At 48.1% G+C, this 18534-nt stretch overlaps 1 protein-coding gene across 4 annotated transcripts in view; it reads right to left on the reverse strand.

Annotated features, from left to right (window-relative positions):
- MARCHF7 (membrane associated ring-CH-type finger 7) overlaps positions 1–18534 on the reverse strand; it is a 398067-nt gene that overhangs the window by 174857 nt on the left and 204676 nt on the right. For all 4 annotated transcript variants that reach the window (XM_085645470.1, XM_085645468.1, XM_085645467.1 and 1 more), the window contains one exon: positions 10105–10274. In XM_085645470.1, the coding sequence (XP_085501596.1) occupies positions 10105–10274 (170 nt within the window). The remainder of the gene's footprint in view (positions 1–10104; positions 10275–18534) is intronic.

An 18534-nucleotide genomic window follows, 5' to 3' on the forward strand; every position in this document is an offset into this window, starting at 1 on the left:
CACCTCCTGTGGAACACGCTGGAACTGATTATTTGCAGGACTTGCTGATAACCATGCAGGCCAGCCTGACTTCAATTGAGTCCAAAATAGACTCCCTCAGTGCTAGAATGGCCAATGTTTTTTTTGTTTTTTTTTTTTGTTCCTCATTTACTGCCATGGTTCCAGACTACTGAGAGCCAACTGTATGGGTGGCGAAAGTTGCGAGTGTACCAATGCGCTGTCACAGCTGATGCTGGAAGGGCAGTAGGTGACAAGTCAAATACAGGAGCCCTACAGCTGCCATGGTCACCCCAGCAGCCCAACCCTTACTAGTCAACAGACAGAAGTTAACCAACTTTAAGGTTATATGTGCTGTTACCGTAGAGACCTACGAGCCTGGACCATCGGAAAAAGAGAAGAACAGCAAGATAGTACCAAGGCAGGATAATCATCGGAGCTGGGGAAAAACAAACAAAAAAAAAAAAACAAAAAAAAAAAAAACCCCAGCCAGCACAACAAATTCAAACCAGGCCATCCAGTAACCTCCAAAAGTTTCTCCTGTCACGATTACCAGCCCTGGCGATATCTAATATAGAGAACTGAAGCAGGGATCTACGCCACTCAAAGAAAGATGGTACAGTGGGCTCTTTCCAACGTTTACAGATTTCTCTACGAGCCACCAACATTGCGTAGAATAGAAGATTACCAGCCGTTGATCGTGTGCAATCTGATGTTCCAAAAATTACTAGCTTCAGATCTATTAATAGCGGACGACCTAGCCAGGCCGAGAGTTTGCTACTAATTGCGTCCCAAAATGGAGTTAAGTGAGGGCATTCAAAAAACATGTGAGCATCAGTAGCCTCCATAAGTCCACATCTCGGACAAGCCACCAGACCACCAGCCGCGAATTTCGAAAGTCTATGTGGAGAGTAGTAAGCCCTATGTAATGTAAACAAGTGATTCCTGCGTAGCCTAGCTGGTTTCACTAATTCCCACAGCAGTTTACAGGAAAACAACCAAAGATCTACAAGATTGGGGGTCGGTACCAGGGAACTCCACAGCTGTTCCGGGAGAAGAAAATCGCCGTCCATTTCATCCATTATTAAGGAGTACCATAGCGAGACCTCTTTTTTTACAGCAGGCTGATCAACTAAGAGGGTTTCCAACTGACTTCCTCCCCCTAGAATGAACTTAATAGAACGCGTAGGTCGCATTCTTACCGCTTGGGCCCAACTTGCTATTTGTAGATATTTAAATCTCGAAAGATTGGGCCCAACTTTACGAACTAGGTCCTCCCAGGGGAGCAAAGTCCCTTCCACAAAGAGATCCCCCCAAACAACCAACCCAGATTCCCTGAGTGGTAAAGCCAGTGCGTCATTTAGCCAGGTTGGCGCCTCAGGGAGGTCCCATAGAGGAGCTCTGCTAGAATAATACCCCAAGTTAATACGGGATTTTATTTTTGCCCAAGTTCTTGCCAGACCCTGTAGGATCTTCAACTTGACCTTTTTGAAGAATTTGGGGTCTCCGAATTTAAACAGAAAACCAGACTGCCCAACTCCTTCGCACTTCAACAGAGTGGCAAACAAATTGCCGATCCCGACGCCAGAAGGTGTTTTTAAAAGCATACGTGAGTGGGAAAGCTGGAATGCCCAGAGATAAACCTGTAGGTCAGGCCCGGCCAAGCCCCCCTTCTCTCTCCGACGCCTTATCTTTTTCCAGGCTATCCTTGGGTTTTTATTACACCAAATAAAAGAGCTTATCTCGCTCTGGAGTTTAGCCAACAAAACGGGTTCAAAGTAAAGAGGAATTGTATTAAACAAGAAAGAAACCCTAGGGAGAATAGACATTTTCACCAGGTTAACTCTACCAATTACAGTAAGGGGAAGGTGAAGCCAAGCTCTCATCAATTTGCGACATTCTTTTGCAATTCTAGCAAAGTTGGTAGGGGCGATCTGAGAGATATCCTTAGTAATGTTTAAGCCCAAATAGCGAAGAGTCTTATTTGAGCCATTACCACAGCTGCTACCGACATCGTTCCACACCAATGTTTCTGTTTTGGCTGCGTTTACCTCATAACCAGAAACATTTCCAAATTCCACAGCCAGCCCGATGACAGCCGGGAAGGCAGAATCGATGTCAGAGGTCATAACCATGAGATCATCCGCATATAACGCAACCTTCTTCTCCCATCCCCTACATGCGAAAGGTATGATGGAGTGTTCTTCGCGTATTTTTTGAGCGAGAGGCTCAATATAGAGATCAAATAGGAGGGGGGAAAGAGGACAACCCTGACGGGTCCCTCTGGAGATAACAAATGCATCAGAAAGACCTCCGTTAACAAGTACCCGAGCTGTTGGGCGATTGTATAGCAAACGTACAGCCCTTCGAAAATTTCCTCCCAGACCAAACTTGGTCAAGGCCCCCGACAGGTACAACCAATTGACCCTGTCGAAGGCCTTAGTCGCATCGAGTGTTAAAATGGCCAGTGGAGCTGCACTCAAAGTGGCCATGTCGATAGCCCCTATTAGGTCGTATGTTAGCTCGAAGAGCTGACGGCCTGCAATGAAACCCTTTTGGTTGGGATGTACTAATGTTGGAATGACTCGACCCAGCCTTCTTGCCAACAGAGATGCAAAAATTTTATAATCAGCATTTAATATAGATATAGGGCGGTAAGAGCCACAATCGGTAGGGGGTTTGCCAGGTTTTAATATAAGGGTAATGGAAGCGTCATTCCAAGTTGCTGGTGGTGTAACCCCTCCTACTAAGATTTGATTAAACAATGATGTAAGAGAAGGAGAAATTTCTTCAACTAGGATCTTATATAGCTCTACCGGTAAACCATCCGGACCAGCAGCTTTCCCTGCCTTGGCAGCTCGCACAGCCTCCTCTACCTCTTCCCTGGTTATCTCCCTTTCCAGTATTTCAGATTGCAGATCCGATAATCTCGGAAGAGAAATACCCGCTAACCAACTCTCAATAGCTGATGAGTCTATGTTATTATCCTCCTGATAGATGTTCTGGAAGAAGTTTTTAAAAGTGGTTCTAATCTCCAAATCCGAGAAGACAGTGCCCTGGGGAGATGTTACAGCGGTTATTATATTATGCGCCCTATCAGATTTGGTTTTCCAGGCCAACAGCTTGCCTGCCCCTTCTCCATATTCAAAGTGCGATAATTTACTCGCTTCCCATTTATGCAAAATACGTTCGTTTAATACAGATGCCAGATCAGCTTTAAGGGAAGCAAGTTTCTCATGGAGAGCAAGACATCTATCTGTAGAGTCTTGACTAGTAAAATTAACTTCCGCTTGCACTTGAAGAAGTGCAGCTTCAATGGATGATATCTTCTGCGTGTATTGCCTCCTTCGATATACTACCTTATTTTTAATTAATCCTCGAAGACAACACTTGAATGCGTCCCAAACGACCGGAGGGTCTAAGGATCCAAAATTGATACGCATAAACTCAAGAGTGTCAGCTCTAATAGACAGGACATCTTGGGGACAAGAGAGTAGAGATCTGTCAAATGACCAGGAAGTAGTAAGAGGTTTAATAACCCCGACTATCTCAAGAAGAACAGCAGAATGATCTGAAAGGTGTGATGGATAGTAAGAAATATCTTTAACAGAATCAACCAAGGCGAAACTTATCAGGAAGTAATCAATTCTAGATTGATGGTGGTACTTATAATTGTGAAATGAAAAACCTGGTTTTGTACCTGCTCTTGCCCGCCAAATGTCGGTGAACCCATACTGCTTAATGGAACTCAATAAAAAAGCTCTAGCTTTAGAGGGGGTCAACTGTCTACTACGGGGGGTCTTATCTAACATTGGATCCAGCACTATATTAAAATCCCCTGTAAGAATTATGGGATCTGGAAAGTGCAACAGACTTGAAAAGAGAGACTCTAAGGGAGATGAATCGTCCAGGTTAGGACCATAAAAACCTGCCAATGTTAGTTTTACCCCACCAATAACCACCAAGGTGATCGCCCACCTACCTCCCTGGTCGACCTGCTGAGTTAAAATTCTTGTATTGATGGATTTTTTAAACAGGATAGAAACACCCCTCGTATTAAGCGACTGGGAGGTGGATACCGAAAGATCGATCCACCTATTCCTTTTCACCAAATCGAGCATCTCCTCCTCAATGAGATGAGTCTCCTGGAGTACAATGATCTGCGCATCAATATCACGAAGATACTGTAAAATTCTATTAGCCCTTGGTTTGGTGCGCAGACCATTGACATTCCAAGAGAGAATCCTAAGATTACTCATGGGACAAATTCACATTAGAGAGAGTAAGGTGAAATTTAAGCTCAAGAACCAGGAACCTAAACATACTCCTAAAGTAATCATCCTGTCTAACACAAAAAGAAAAAACGTGACTACATATAAATTTACACCACTGAATCTGAGACCAGACTGCAAATGAGGAAATTTTTCCAATAACACCAACCCACACCCTTAACCGATCCCCTACACCCCTGTGACCTAACCTCACCCCCCCCGCCCCCTGAGGAACCCTTGTAAGGACCAACCGGAAACCGGTTTGTGGTACCCCTTACCCAATCCCACCCCCCGGAGTGAGTGCACAAACAACAAAACGTGGTTCCATACGTGCGAATTGTGCTATATCTTTAATAGAGAAGAAACTTTTTTTTTTCTCTCTTTTTTTTTTTCCCTTTTTTTTTTTTTATTTATTATTCATTTTTTATTTTTTTCCTCCCCCCTCCATAAGTTTAAACCCTTTATTTACCCGCTCTTTTTTTTTTTAATTTATCTCTTCTTCTCTCATTCCTTCCCTCTCCCTTTTTCTTTTCTCTCTCACCTCCCTTTTATTTATTATTTATTTATTTTTATTTTTTATTTAACCTTCCATTTATCTCTTTTTATTGTTTTCCTGGTAGTGGGTTATATTATATTACGAATCAGAAGGAGATCAACTATAGATATGTGCTCAGGAAGGGCCACCCGTTGCGCCCCTGTTGGAGGGTAGATAACAATTCATCAGCAGCCTGCGCAGTGCGGATATTGTACATTTTGTTATTCAACATGACCTTCAATATCGCAGGAAAACTTAGCTGAACGGTGGCACCATGTTTCCGAAATGCATCCATCCTTTTGCCCAACTCCCACTGCTTTTCAAGTGTCACTCTAGATAAGTCAGATCGTACCTGAAATGTGAAACCTTTATAGACCAGGGACTTCAGCTTTAAAGCTGCACTAAGAATCTGCTCCTTTATAGTGTATGTGTGGAAATTCACAAGGATCCGCCTCGGTTTTGATCTTTGGGCATTTCGTCTGAAAGGATCCCTATGGACCCGTTGAATATCATTAGCTATTTCTTCTTCAGATAGCCCCAGCGATAAAGAAGAAACTAACAGGGGAACAATGAAACCTTTGACGTCAGAACCTTCAATTCCCTCAGGAATATTCAAAAGCCGGATGTTGTTACGCCTGGCATGGTTTTCCAAAGTCTCCATCCTCTCAGCAATTGAAACGTCTTCCTTCTTGAGACTCACTATCTCATCCCTCGCAATATCTAGATTCAAAGATAAGCCGCCAACCGCTTCTTCTAGCGCAATAGTTCTCGTGGTGAGCCCATCAATTTTACTAGCCAATGCCTCACAATAGCTTTTGATCTCTCTCTGAATTGCAGCTGATTCTTCAAAGCCACGTTTAATATCAGCTGAGAGAGACCGAAACATTTGCTCCAGAGAGGGAGCAGGTAAAAAAGGTAGAGATGAGGCAAGGACAACTGGGGACTCTTGAGGTGGTCCGGCTCCCAAAACATGCGAGGCCTGTTGATGGCTGCCAATCAGAGGTGAAGGGTAAGAGTAAGAGAGCTTATAAGGCTGATAGGGTTGTAAGGTCAGGAAAGTCAGGAAAGTCTGTTCTAGATTCGAATTCAAAGATTACACCCTCATTGCGCTCTTACTTCAAAGCGGTCCCCCAACTGCTTAACATTGGGAAAAGCCCTGATATACTATTTGCCACTACCCTCCAACCTGAAGGTGAGGACATCCATGTGGGTAGTCAAGATTATTCTTCAGCACCGTCACCGTCACTAGAGCCTATTCCCGTTTCAGTCTCCGACCTTTCCTCTCCGCCCCCTAATAACCAGACAAATTTTACCCCCGTCTCTCCTCCGATTCTCCTGCAATTTTCCTCTCCGCAGCCTATAATGGGTGATTTGGTCTATACTCCCTGCCCTGGTCCCTTGCCCTCTGTCCCTGTACATGCCCATACACATGCCCCTACACTTTCCCCTGAGCTTATGAGGTCCTCCATCTCTGAATCGCAGATTTTGTCTGTTGACTCGACTTGCTTGGAAGCCCCCCCATTATCCTGTGTCACCTCATCTGGTAACATTGGATCTGCCTTAGTTCCCGTCCCCCCCCTTATTGTTAGAGCACGGGGGGTCAGGCGGTGATCTTCAAGTACCCCCTGGAGTAGTGGGTGATGGGCAGCCCCCGCATCAAACACATACAGTTCTATCGGCTCAGGTGCAGAGCCCGACTCGGGGGGGGGGGGGGGGGGGGGGGGGGGTAGAAGTAGAATGGCCAATGTTGCTTGTAAACTAGAAAAGCATGACAGCCGGATGCAGGAGATCGAGTAACGCATTTTCTAAGGTGAAAGATACTGTTTCTACCCTTGGGGGCAACTCCTAAACATGGAAAGAGTCCTTCAGGTGATTGTGGCCAAGAACAAAGATCTAGTCTCAAAGTAATAAAATCTGAATTTTCGGAGGGCCACCAACACTGGCAGCCTTGACGATTATACCAAGAGACAGCTAATTTCCCTCTTTGGTGAAGAATCGTTACCTGGTCTACTCATTGTGGAACGCGTACATCGCATACTGGCCACGCGGTTTACACTGGAAGCTCCTGCTTGCATAATCTGTTAAATTATTGTAACCACAATACTGCCCTCAGATTGGCTCAAGAGAAGAGGTCCCAGACGTTCAACAGCAATACCATCTCACTATTTGAGATTAAACGGCTGCAGTCCAAGAGAGGCGTCACAAGTAGCTTCCAGTTATACAGCGCCTCCATTATGCTTTCATTCCCTGCACCATGCTTTACCGGCCCCACTTCGTATTACAGCACAAGGCTGACTGCATGTATTCACCACCCCCACAGCAGGCGCTAGAATTCCTATGCAGGCTACCAACTCAAGAATCAAGTGAGGCCCAGTCAGGCACTTCATCTAGGGCTACCTCAGCCATCTGCTCCGGAATGAGTGGAACCAGACTATTCTACAGTAAGCAGTGGTGGCCTTTCAGCCCGTCCTTGCCCCTTACTCGCATTACCCTCAAGCATCTCCCCACCATATGAACATATATCCTAGTCTGCTACATTGACCCGTCTCTGCCCACCCTATGCATACGATGGGGAACTGGTTCCACTTCTCCCTAAAACCCTCGCTCTGTCAAGGACGGCTCCACCCACTCTCCGGATGTCCCTCACAGGGTCCTTTTTTTCATTACTTAAATGTTTCGTACTTTATATATGTCCACTTCTACAGACACTTGTACCACAACGGCATGGCAGAGACTTTTCCATAAAGTGGGAAAATGCCTTATATACTCCTCTCTGCCTCTTGAATACCACCCCCTGTTGTCTAGAACACATGAGTCTCTGGGAAGGCACATCTCAAAATCAGATAGGGCTACTTCACTGGGGAAACTTATAAGAGATGGGCAGTTTCTCACACAAACAGATTTTACAGGCAGTATCCCTGCCTCGCATCTGGAACTCTTTATAAACCTCAGGTTGAAATGTAATTCCAAAGCAGCTGTTGAAGTCTTCCCTGTTGTACCACCTACCTTCATTACACTACACAACATGCTTCAGGTCAAAGACAAAACACCACTTTAGAACCCAACATGAAGTCTAAGGTGACACTTTTGTGGAACATGTACTATGGCCTAGCTGTTGACCAATCAGCCCACATAATTTCCTCACAAATTAAGCCAGCGAACTAGATTGGGCAGGAACATGCACCTGTCTGCACTTTCAGGAGCTTCTCAACTCCAGCTTCGAAAATAGGGGAGCCATCAAAAAGCAAGTCAGCTAGACTCAAGAAGGTGTTAAGCAACTCCAGATCAATGATGACCCACTTAAGTAGTTCACAGTACATAGAAGGAGCTGGACCACCATCATCCGAAGAGAATGGTAGAAGCAGATCAACTGACAGCATTACTATTAAACAAGACATTTTGTCCCCCCCATCGCATCTAATCAACGTCTGATGAAATAAGTGAAGACCTAGATGGAGGGGAGTCAACAACCTTGTGATCAAAACAGGTTTGTCTCACCAGAGTCTCAGACACTGGATTAGATTATTGACAATACTATCACCTGGAGATGACGACCACTAAAGCAGAGGTTTGTGTATTCCAAGTATGCCGACTGGTTTCATCAGTGCCTCACTAAAAGGCAGCAAGGGCTAGGAAGAAGCCGGGCCAGACAGAAGGATTTTTGTAAATAAATCGGGTTTAAACTCCTACCTGCATGGCGCCAGGAAGCCCAAAGGTGAGGAGTTTAGAGCGTTGTGTAAACTTTAAAACATTGCCTGTCTAGAGGTTGATAGCAATGTCTGATAGGAGAAACACCTCCCAACGAAAGATGTGAAGAGGTCACAGGATGATATTTTATATTTATTAGTTTCTATAGCGCTGAATCACCCCAAGAGGGGAATCTCTGCGCTTGGGATTGAGTGCTGCAGCCAGACCCAAGGGACTCAAAAGAAAGGTTTTTAAATGTTTCCTGAATAGAGGGAGACTCTGGCAATCGCGGAGCTGGAGGGGCAGTTTGTTCCACAAAGTTGGGGCAAGATGTGAAAATGCTTTGCCACCCTTGCAAGCCTTTTTAATTTTTAATTCTAGGAGTACAAACCCTGATCAAAGGGGTCGCGAGAGAGTGTACTTGATGAGTTTGTCGGACAAGTAGGAAGGCCCCTGACCATTAAGGGCTTTATAAACAATGCAGCCGATCTTTAATTTCACCCGCTTTCTCACAGGGAGCCAGTGGAGTTTATTAAGAAGTGGGACAAGGAAAATTTCCCTTGATATTATCATGAGAGCTTAATGCAGCTACCTTCTCTGCACGGTCCATCTAAGGGGTACAATGTCCATTCACCCGAGTCTAAAGAGACAAAGGCCCAAACCAAACAGGGTCCAAGATGGCTCAGAACTCAAACCCCCTCGTGAAAAAATACTAAATGATAAAAAACTGAAAAGAGGCTTAACTGCCAGAAATCGGACGCACCGTGCCTCAAAATACTTTAGAATGGTAGAAAAATGTATAACCGAGCACAGAGGACTCACATCAAGGGCGCAGGGAAAATAACTAACAATACAAGGTGGCACCATATATCCCTCAGTGAAGTCCCATCTGGAGAGTTGTTTGAGTGGACTTGAAGCAATGGTGCCAACAGCATCAATTGTCGGTGCAAGCGACCTAATGCTAAGCTTTCCAGATCCCGTCTGGTGCTTGGAGGAGATTCATGAGGTGAGGAATCTGCAGGTACAAATATCCAAAAGAAAACACATTCCTTTAGAACATCTGTACGTCACTGGAACTAGTGGAATATTCCAATAAAGCACAGTCTGCATTAGCAAGCACTTCTATTCATGGTGCACTCAATAAAATTCCTGAACAACTGTGGAACAAACCCGATTTAAGAACTAAGTAATGACCATTCGGCCATTACCTTCCCTTGAAAATAGTCAATTCAGACTTAATTTCAAACACATGTGCAGTTTTAACCTCAACTATTTTAAGAATGGTCCTGCAGTAAAGCCATCTTGTATTGAAGAGCAGATATACTAACTGAGCAACAGTCACTACAGGCAATATGTGACTCTCCAGCTGCCAAATGCCTTTAGGAGTTAGATCCTAGATTATTTTACAAAGTCGATACAGTTTTAGAATTTAAAAGAAAAAGGATTGATGACAAACACTTAGCACTAATCTGATTGATATTTTGAATATGATCTCTATTCAGGGACCCTGCACCAAGGTGGAGCTATTTGAGTGTTCATAAATATCGATAGCATTTCATCACATACATTTCACATACTCGATTAAAATAGTTGAAATGTTTAAGAAATCTTTACCAGAATTTATTTTTGCTTGCAACCATTTCTTCATGCAATCCTGGTGTACATACTGGAGACTTCCAGCACATTTGCATGGCTCTATTAAAGGGTTACTTGATGTTGAAGCTCCCATTTGACAAATTCTACAGATATCACCTTCATCCTCTTCAGAGTCTTCCATAAGGAGGCTGTAAGCAAAGCATTAAAACTATGATAGTTACAAGTCCAACAAAATAGCCTTAAGTTCCAAACGTTTGAATTTATTTTTAATTGAGCAAAAACGGTACAGAAAACAACAAGGAGTGAAGAAAAGATGAAGTTAAAACATTTACCATATACATATTGGGTACATCAATGTTGCACCTATAATCCTTAGTAGAATACCTCAAAAGCGGTTATCCATAGAGTACAGCAGCAGATTGGCATCTCGAGTTGTGGGAGAGATTGGAGTCTTATTGTAGGTAAACAAGCATATATGCAAGATGTACACATTATACGAGTGTAGGATGCTGGGTTTCTGTTGCAGTAACACCTACCCCCACTGTTGGCCAGAGTACTGATGCACTTTGACTTGATGTGGGTCCCTGCCAATCAGGTTCCCAAGACCTGTGTCCTTTACCAAAACGGTACCTTATACCTCCAATTGGCACCTCTCTGGCCACATGCAAGTCCCTTGTAAAAGTTACCATGGGTACCAAGGGCACTGTGACCAGGGAAGACCTCTAAGGGCTGCAGCACTTAATGTGCCACCCTTAGAGGCCCTGTGCCTTTACACACACACACTGCCATTGCAGGCTGCGTGTTTTGGTGCAGAACAAAGTGAAGAGTCGACATGGCACACATCCCTGTGTGCCATGCCTACAACCCACTGCCCTGGCATAGGTCAGCCACCCCTCTAGGTGGGTGCACTATACCAGTGGTGAGGATACAGGTCGTTGAGCCCCGTACCCCTACAGTGTCTAGGCCAATTCTTAGACATTGTAAGTGCAGTAATGCCATTAAGAGTATATGGTGCTGGAAGTTTACGAACTCCACAGTACCATAACGGCTTTACTGAAAACTTGGAAGTTTGGTAAATAAGAAAGTGTGCACAGAGTCCAGGGGATCCCCAAAGGCTTACAGAGGTAAAAGTAGATAATACCTTACTCTCCATTTGTGGTAGTGTGGGCGATCAGTAAGGCTTGATCAGAGGGTAATGTTAAGCTTTTATTGTACACTCAGGCAAGACATGATTTTACACACTCAAAGACTTAACTCTGACCAATTGTTTTGTATAATTTGTTGCATTTTATTTTTACAACCAAGCCAGACTTGGTGGTAAAAATTTTCCGATAATACAGTTGAATGCAATTGAATGTAGAGCCAGGAAGGTCTAATGTTCAGAAACAGTTTAAATTACTTTTTAGTTACTTGTCAATTACTTTGTGATTACTTTTCAGATTACTTTTTCTACTCAGTGTGATATACCTAGATATCACACTGGGACATTTCCTGGATAAAATATAAGTAAGTCAGTTTTTGTAAACCTACAGATTCTTAAGTTCTGAAGTACAATTTCCAACTCCACACTTTTTTTCAGAGAAAAGCAGTCAATGCAATCTTATGGGAGGAAATGAAGTAATCGGTTTAAAGATAAGTACTTGGTTGTGGGAATTGGGTTTCTGGGGTTATAACCAGGGTTCTGCCAGGGTCAAGGATGCACTCACAGAACACCCTCAGAGGCACTAGGGTGGCCGGGTGCAGAGTGCTGAGGCCCAATGTTATCCAATGGAGGATTGGTGGCTGCTCACGGGCACGCCACTTGGACGCGGGAGCAAAGCTCCTGGAGTATAGCTCAGGGCAAAGGGGGATCCAAGTTCGCACACAAGGGGCACCCACAGCAGCACATGGGCAGCTGGGTTCAGAGTGCTGATTTGGGTGACCTGTTTTCAATGGGAGTTGCCGGTTTTGGATTTTGGCTGCAAGCTTGGTCCAGGAAGTCTTCCGGGAGGAACAGCTGGGCAGGTAAGTTGGAGGGTTCAGGGACGTAAGTGCACCTCAGGTCCTCCTCTCCAGGTAGCAGAGCAGCCGGCTGCAGGGATGTCTTTTGAGGTCCGCTTTCACCTTCCCGGGTCACTCGCAGTTTAGGGGGGAGGGGGTGGTGGTCCCCATTCATAGGCTGCAGGTGACTTCAGGGAGTCCTGGAGGGGTCAAACCATGGTGGACTCTGACTCTGGAGCACTGGGGGACCTACTTGGGACCGGTGGGCCACTCTGACTCTGGCACAAGGCGCTGGGTGCTGTGGTGGTTCCAGGCGTCGTTTTTTTTTGTCTTCAGCAGGTTCTCTTTGGACATTCTTTTCAACAGGGCTGCTGTTCACAGGAGATCCGGTCTTTGTTGAAGGCACTCAGTCTTCGCAGGAGTTCTGGAGGTCGCTGGCTGCAGGATAAGGAGACTTGGCACAGGAATTCTGGAAACTGCAGACGGGCTGGTAGGGCTGGGGCCAAGTCAGTTCTCTGCAGTCTCAACAGCTGGGTGTCGTCTTCTGTCCTTCATCTTCGTAGGTTGAGGGAATCTGCATTCTTGGTTCCCTAAATTCTGCATTTACGGGATGTTTTAGAGGTCAAGGTCAGTAGCCAATGGGCTACTGAGCTTAGGGTGACTACACCCTTGGTGTGCTCACCACACGTGGGGGAGTGGACAATCCCAAACACTGATTGGAGAGTGCCTGAAATCTGCAAGATGTTGGGCACTGAAGAGAGGTCTTAACCTCGCTTCCCCCACTGGAGAGGTAGGGTTGGCATAGGTGGGCACACCAGAGCTGTTCTAATTTTTTCTGCCTGTCCTCCCACTGAAAAGGGGGTGAGACAGGAAAAGGGCCTGCTCCAGATAGCAGGAGAGGATGGGGCTCACGTTACAAAGGCGGCAAGGCCTTTGAAGCTCCCCTGCCACATATGGCTCACCCTTATCTAGGGAGGTGTGACCACCTCTGCCAAGGTAAGGCTTCGTTTCTGCGCCCAGGCAACAAAGGTTTCCACCACAGGGGTTCAGAAACAAATCGCGTGGTGGCAGGCCGGTGTTGAAAAGTCAGGGAACCTACCAGAGGCTGGTCGTTTTTCAGGGGGCAAGTCTTAAGATGTTCTGAGTGCATGGTATAATAAAACCCACACTGGCATCAGTGTGGGTTCATTATGCCGAGAAGCTTGCTACCTAACTTTCCAGCATTCAGTAAAGCCATTATGGTGATGTGGAGTTCGTAATGACTAACTCCCAGACCATATACTCATTATGACTTACCCGCACTTGCAATGTCTAAGAATGGACATAGACACTGTAGGGGTACAGTGCTTATGCAACAGTACCCTCACCAGTGGTATAGTGCACCCAGCTAGAGGGATGTCTTACCTACACCATAGGCAGTGGGTGGCAAGCAAGGCACACAGGTTTCTGTGCCATGTCGACTATTCACTTTTCTCTGCACCAAAACACCCATGGGAGGGAGAGAGTTAAGGTACAGGACCTCTAAGGGTGGCACAATCCATTAGAGGCCTTCCCTGGTCACAGTGCCCTTGGTACCTTTTACAAGGGACTTGCATGCGGCCAGAGAGGTGCCAAATGGAGGTAAAAAGGTACAGTTTTAGGAAACACCACAGGAACATGATTGGCAGGGACCCAGGGAACATGTCAAAGTGCATCAGAAATCTGGCAGAAATGGAGGGGTTACTGCAACAGAAACCAACTTTCCTACAGAAGCAGAATCGCTATTTTGAAATTTCTCCGTAACAAGGGCAAGAGAAGAACATACTGCTCTTTGTCACCAGGGGACGAGTCGCATGCCCAGCATGTATTGGCGTCCTTCAATTTTAATTTAAACAGTTTTGCTGTGGTCAGATACATGCATTGTGCTGCAAAAAAAATCTGCTATGGGTTAGGGAGGGAATCAGTTTGTGTTGAGTGTGATCCTACCTTAGCACAGGTGCAAGGTTTTTGGCTGTATATAGGAGTCCACTTTTGCACTAGGGGCGAGTGGTGTGGGTTTGGTGTGGGTTTTTTGAGGGAGCTAAGTGTTTAATAGATTTTTGAGGCCACATGACCACCTAGTAGGATCAGTTGAAATTGCTGTATTAGGGATGAGCTGAGAAGGGGGCAGCTTGAATATCTTGGCCTGAAGAACAACTTACTTACCTTCGGTAACGATGTATCTGTAAGAAACATTAGATTCCTCACCTTAGAATATCCCCAGGCGTCAGACTGGATCCCGAAGATTTTTCGTCAGCAATACCCCTTGCGCGTCGCTAGGCGTCGTCTGCGGCTCCGCGTCCGGCGTCGTGTGCCGGAATGACGTCTGAGTACTTAGATGCCGCCCTCGCGCGCTGACGTCAGTTCTTGTACATAGCCATCCGCGCCAGTAACGCAGAGCCATGCAAGATACAGACACTGGTGCCTTAAAATTCTAGGACCCTGAAAGGGATAGCCTTAACCCTAGATGTCAGTTCGCAGAACGGGGAGGATGGGTGGGTCGGTGAGGAATCTAACTAATGTTTCTTACAGATACATCGTTACCGAAGGTAAGTAACTTGTTCATCTGAAAGAAACACGCTAGTTAGATTCCTCATCTTAGAATAGATACCCAAGCAATACCAACCCCGGTGGTGGGTCTGCGAACCAAGATCACACCAGAAAGTCCTGGAGGACAGAACGGCCAAAGAAGCCATCCCTCCGGACTTGGCTGTCCAGGCAATAATGCCTGGCAAACGTGTGCAGCGAAGCCCACGTTGCCGCCTGACAGATGTCCTGCAAAGGGACCCCCCCGTCCCAAAGCAGTAGTAGCCGCTGTGGCCCGAGTAGAATGGGCGCGCAGCCCAACAGGCGGTTCCTTTTTTGCCAAGGAATAACAGATTTTTATACACAAAACGACCCACCGGGAGATGGTCCGTTTGTGTACAGCTTTTCCCTTCTTTGCACCCACGTAGCCAACGAAAAGCTGGTCGTCCACTCGGAACTGTTTAGTGCGGTCCAAATAAAAGGAGAGCGCACGTTTTGGGTCCAGACGGTGGAGCCGCTCTTCCTCTTTGGAAGGATGCGGAGGCGGAAAGAAGGTGGGCAAGGTGACAGACTGCCCAAGATGAAAGGGGGTCACCACTTTCGGTAGAAAGGAAGGACGAGGCCGAAGGACAACCTTGTCCGGATGAACAGATAGAAAAGGAGGCTTGGACGATAGAGCCTGGAGCTCACTCACCCGTCTAGCCGAGGTGATGGCTACCAGGAAAGCAGTCTTAAGAGTTAGAAGACGAAGAGGACAATTGTGAAGAGGCTCAAAGGGAGCGCACATCAGGAATGTCAAGACAAGATTCAAGTCCCACTGAGGCATTACGAAAGGGACAGGAGGGAACGTGTGAGTAATGCCTTTAAGAAAGCGTGACACTACAGGGGTCTTGAAAAGAGAGGGCTGATGTGGAAGCCGTCAGAAGGCAGAGAGTAGCAAGATAACCTTTCAAGGTGCCCAGGGCAGAGCCCTGCCAGGCCAAAGAAAGAAAAAAAGAGAACGTCAGAAAGAGGGGCGGAAAGGGGATCCACATTCTTTGCTGTGCACCATGCCACAAATTTGTTCCACCGGCAGGCGTATACAGTCTTTGTGGAGGGACGCCTGGCTGCCAGAATGATATCACAGACTTCAGGAGGCAAGTCAAATGACATCGACTGCCGCCGCTCAATCTCCACGCATGGAGGTGGAGGCTGGACAGGTTCGGGTGGAGGACCATCCCCTGCTGCTGCGACAGAAGATCCTCCCGAAGGGGCAGACGTATCGGAGGATCGGTCAACATACTGAGTAGCTCGGGATACCAGTACCTTGGTGCCCAATCCGGAGCCACCAAGGTGACTTGGGCCCGGTCGCGCTTGATCTTCTTCAGCACTCTGGGCAGAAGTGGTATAGGCGGAAAGGCGTACAACAGACCGCAACTCCACTCGCGATGAAAAGCGTCGCCGAGCGAGTGCCGCCTTGGAAATTCCAACGCGCAGAACTGCTGACATTGCGCGTTCTCTTCGGTGGCGAATAGATCTAACCAAGGCTCTCCCCACTGCTGAAAGAGACCTTGCGCCACCTCGGAGTTCAGACGCCATTCGTGATCCATCATGCACCGGCGGCTGAGTTCGTCTGCTCTGGCATTCTGAGAGCCCGCCAGATGTTGAACCACCAGGGTGATGCCCTGGTGTTCCAGCCATGTCCAGAGGCGCAGAGCCTCCTGACAAAGGGTCCACGACCCCACCCCGCCCAGTTTGTTGTAATACCACATGGTGGTGGTGTTGTCCGTGAACACCTGCACGACACTTGCCCGGACAGAGGGAAGGAAGGCTTTCAGTGCAAGTCGGATCGCTCTCAGCTCCAACAAGTTGATGTGGAGGCGAGACTCCGCCGGAGACCAGAGGCCTCTGATCTCCGCCTCTCCCATATGGCCACCCCATCCCAGGAGGGACGCATCCGTCACTACGACATGCTCCGACAGGGAGAGGCTCTTGCCCGTGACCCAATCGCGGTCCGTGAGCCACCACTGCAACTGCTGTGCAGTGCCCTCCGAGATCAAGACATGGTCGGACAGGTTGTCGTGATGCTGGGCCCACTGAAACTTCAGGTCCCACTGCAGAGCCCGCATGCGCCGCCTGGCGTGATGCACTAGTAGGATGCAGGAGGCCATCAGCCCCAGAAGCCGCAACACTAGCCTGACCGAAACCCAGGATAGAGGCCGAAAGATGGGAATCAGGGCCTGAATTTCCCGGACCCGCTGTTCCGGTGGATGAACCCGGAACTGTGCCGAATCGAGAACCGCTCCGATGAAAAGGAGCTTCTGAGAGGGGCTCAGGTGTGACTTCGGCACGTTGATGGAAAACCCCAGCAAATGCGGGAGATCCGCCGTAGTCTGGAGGTGGGAGGTGGGAGACGACTGCCTGGGGCGAGCCCGCCTTCAACAACCAGTCGTCGAGATAGGGGAAGACTGGAACCCCTGATCTGCGCAGATGAGCTGCGACCACCGCCATCACTTTCGTGAACCCCCGAGGGGCACTGGTAAGGCCGAAGGGGAGCACGGTAAACTGAAAGTGCTCCTGACCCACCGTGAACCGCAGGTAACGCCGGTGGGCCGGCAGGACGGGGATGTGGAAATATGCGTCCTGCAAGTCCAACGCTACCATCCAGTCTCCAGGGTCCAGGGCAGCTAGAACCTGAGCCAAAGTTAACATTTTGAACTGTTCCTTCCGGAGGAAGGCATTGACGTTCCGGAGGTCCAAGATAGGGCGTAGGCCCCCTTTGCCCTTCTTGGGAACCAGAAAGTAGTGAGAATAACCACCACGACCTACTTCTGGGCACTAGACGGCCCCCTTGGCCAAGAGGGCCGAAACTTCCTCGTGGAGAAGATTCAAATGATCCCCCGAGATACGGTGGTGCTGCGGTGGCATGGCTGGAGGGGTCGTCTCGAAGGGGAGGGAGTAGCCCCTTCGGACGATTTGCAGCACCCACCTGTCCGAGGTGATGGACCGCCAGTGGAGCAGGTGATGGCGAACTCTGCCGCCCACTGGCGTGGAATGGGCCTGAAAGCTCGGACTAGGAAGGCTTTGAGGCGGATGCTGCCGGGGTGGATGTGGACTGACCGCGTCGTCCTCCAGTACCGCCTCGGCGGAACCCACGTCCGCGACCGCGTGCAGGTTGGGTCTGCGGCCGGTGGCTAGGCGGACGTGAGGAGGAGCCCCTTCCTTGGCCACGAAAGGAGCGAAAAGCGGAAGTTTGTGGCCGCGGGGCCGAGAGGCCCAAGGACGTGGCCGTAGCCCGGGAGTCCTTGAAGCGAGCCAGCGCACTGGCACTTTGTCACCAAAAAGGCGAGCGCCATCAAAAGGCATGTCCATGAGGGTGCTCTGGACATCCCCTGAAAAGGACGTGGACCGCAGCCAGGCGCGACGTCGAAGCGCCACCGTGGTAGAAATTGCCCTACCCAGCGAGTCCGTAGCGTCAAGCCCACATCGGATTGCATGGCGCGCTGCATCTCTCCCATCGGCCAGGGCCGAGGAAAGCCGCGCCCGGGCCTCCTCCGGGCACAGTGGCAGCACGTCCTCCACCGCATCCCACAGAGAGTGGGAATAACGGTCCAAGAGACAGGCGGTGTTCAAAGACCGCAGGCCCAAACTGAGTGAAGAGAACAGCTTCTTACCAAACTGTTCCAGTCTCTCGGAATCCCGGTCCGGAGGAGCGGACGGGAAGGAGGATTGGGAGGTAGAGGCCTGGATAACCAGACTCTCGGGGGGGAGGTTAGGACAGAAAACTGGGGTCGCCCGGAGCAGGGCGGTGGCGCCTGGCAACGTTCCTATCCACAGGAGGGACTGTGGAGGGCTTGGACCAGGTGCCCTGCAGAACGTCAGTGAGGGCCTCATTGAATGGCAGCAGAGGCTCAGTGGAGCATGCGGCAGACTGAAGCACCTCAG

The sequence above is a fragment of the Triturus cristatus genome, chromosome 3_1, assembly GCF_964204655.1.
Source record: "Triturus cristatus chromosome 3_1, aTriCri1.1, whole genome shotgun sequence".
NCBI lineage: Eukaryota > Metazoa > Chordata > Amphibia > Caudata > Salamandridae > Triturus > Triturus cristatus.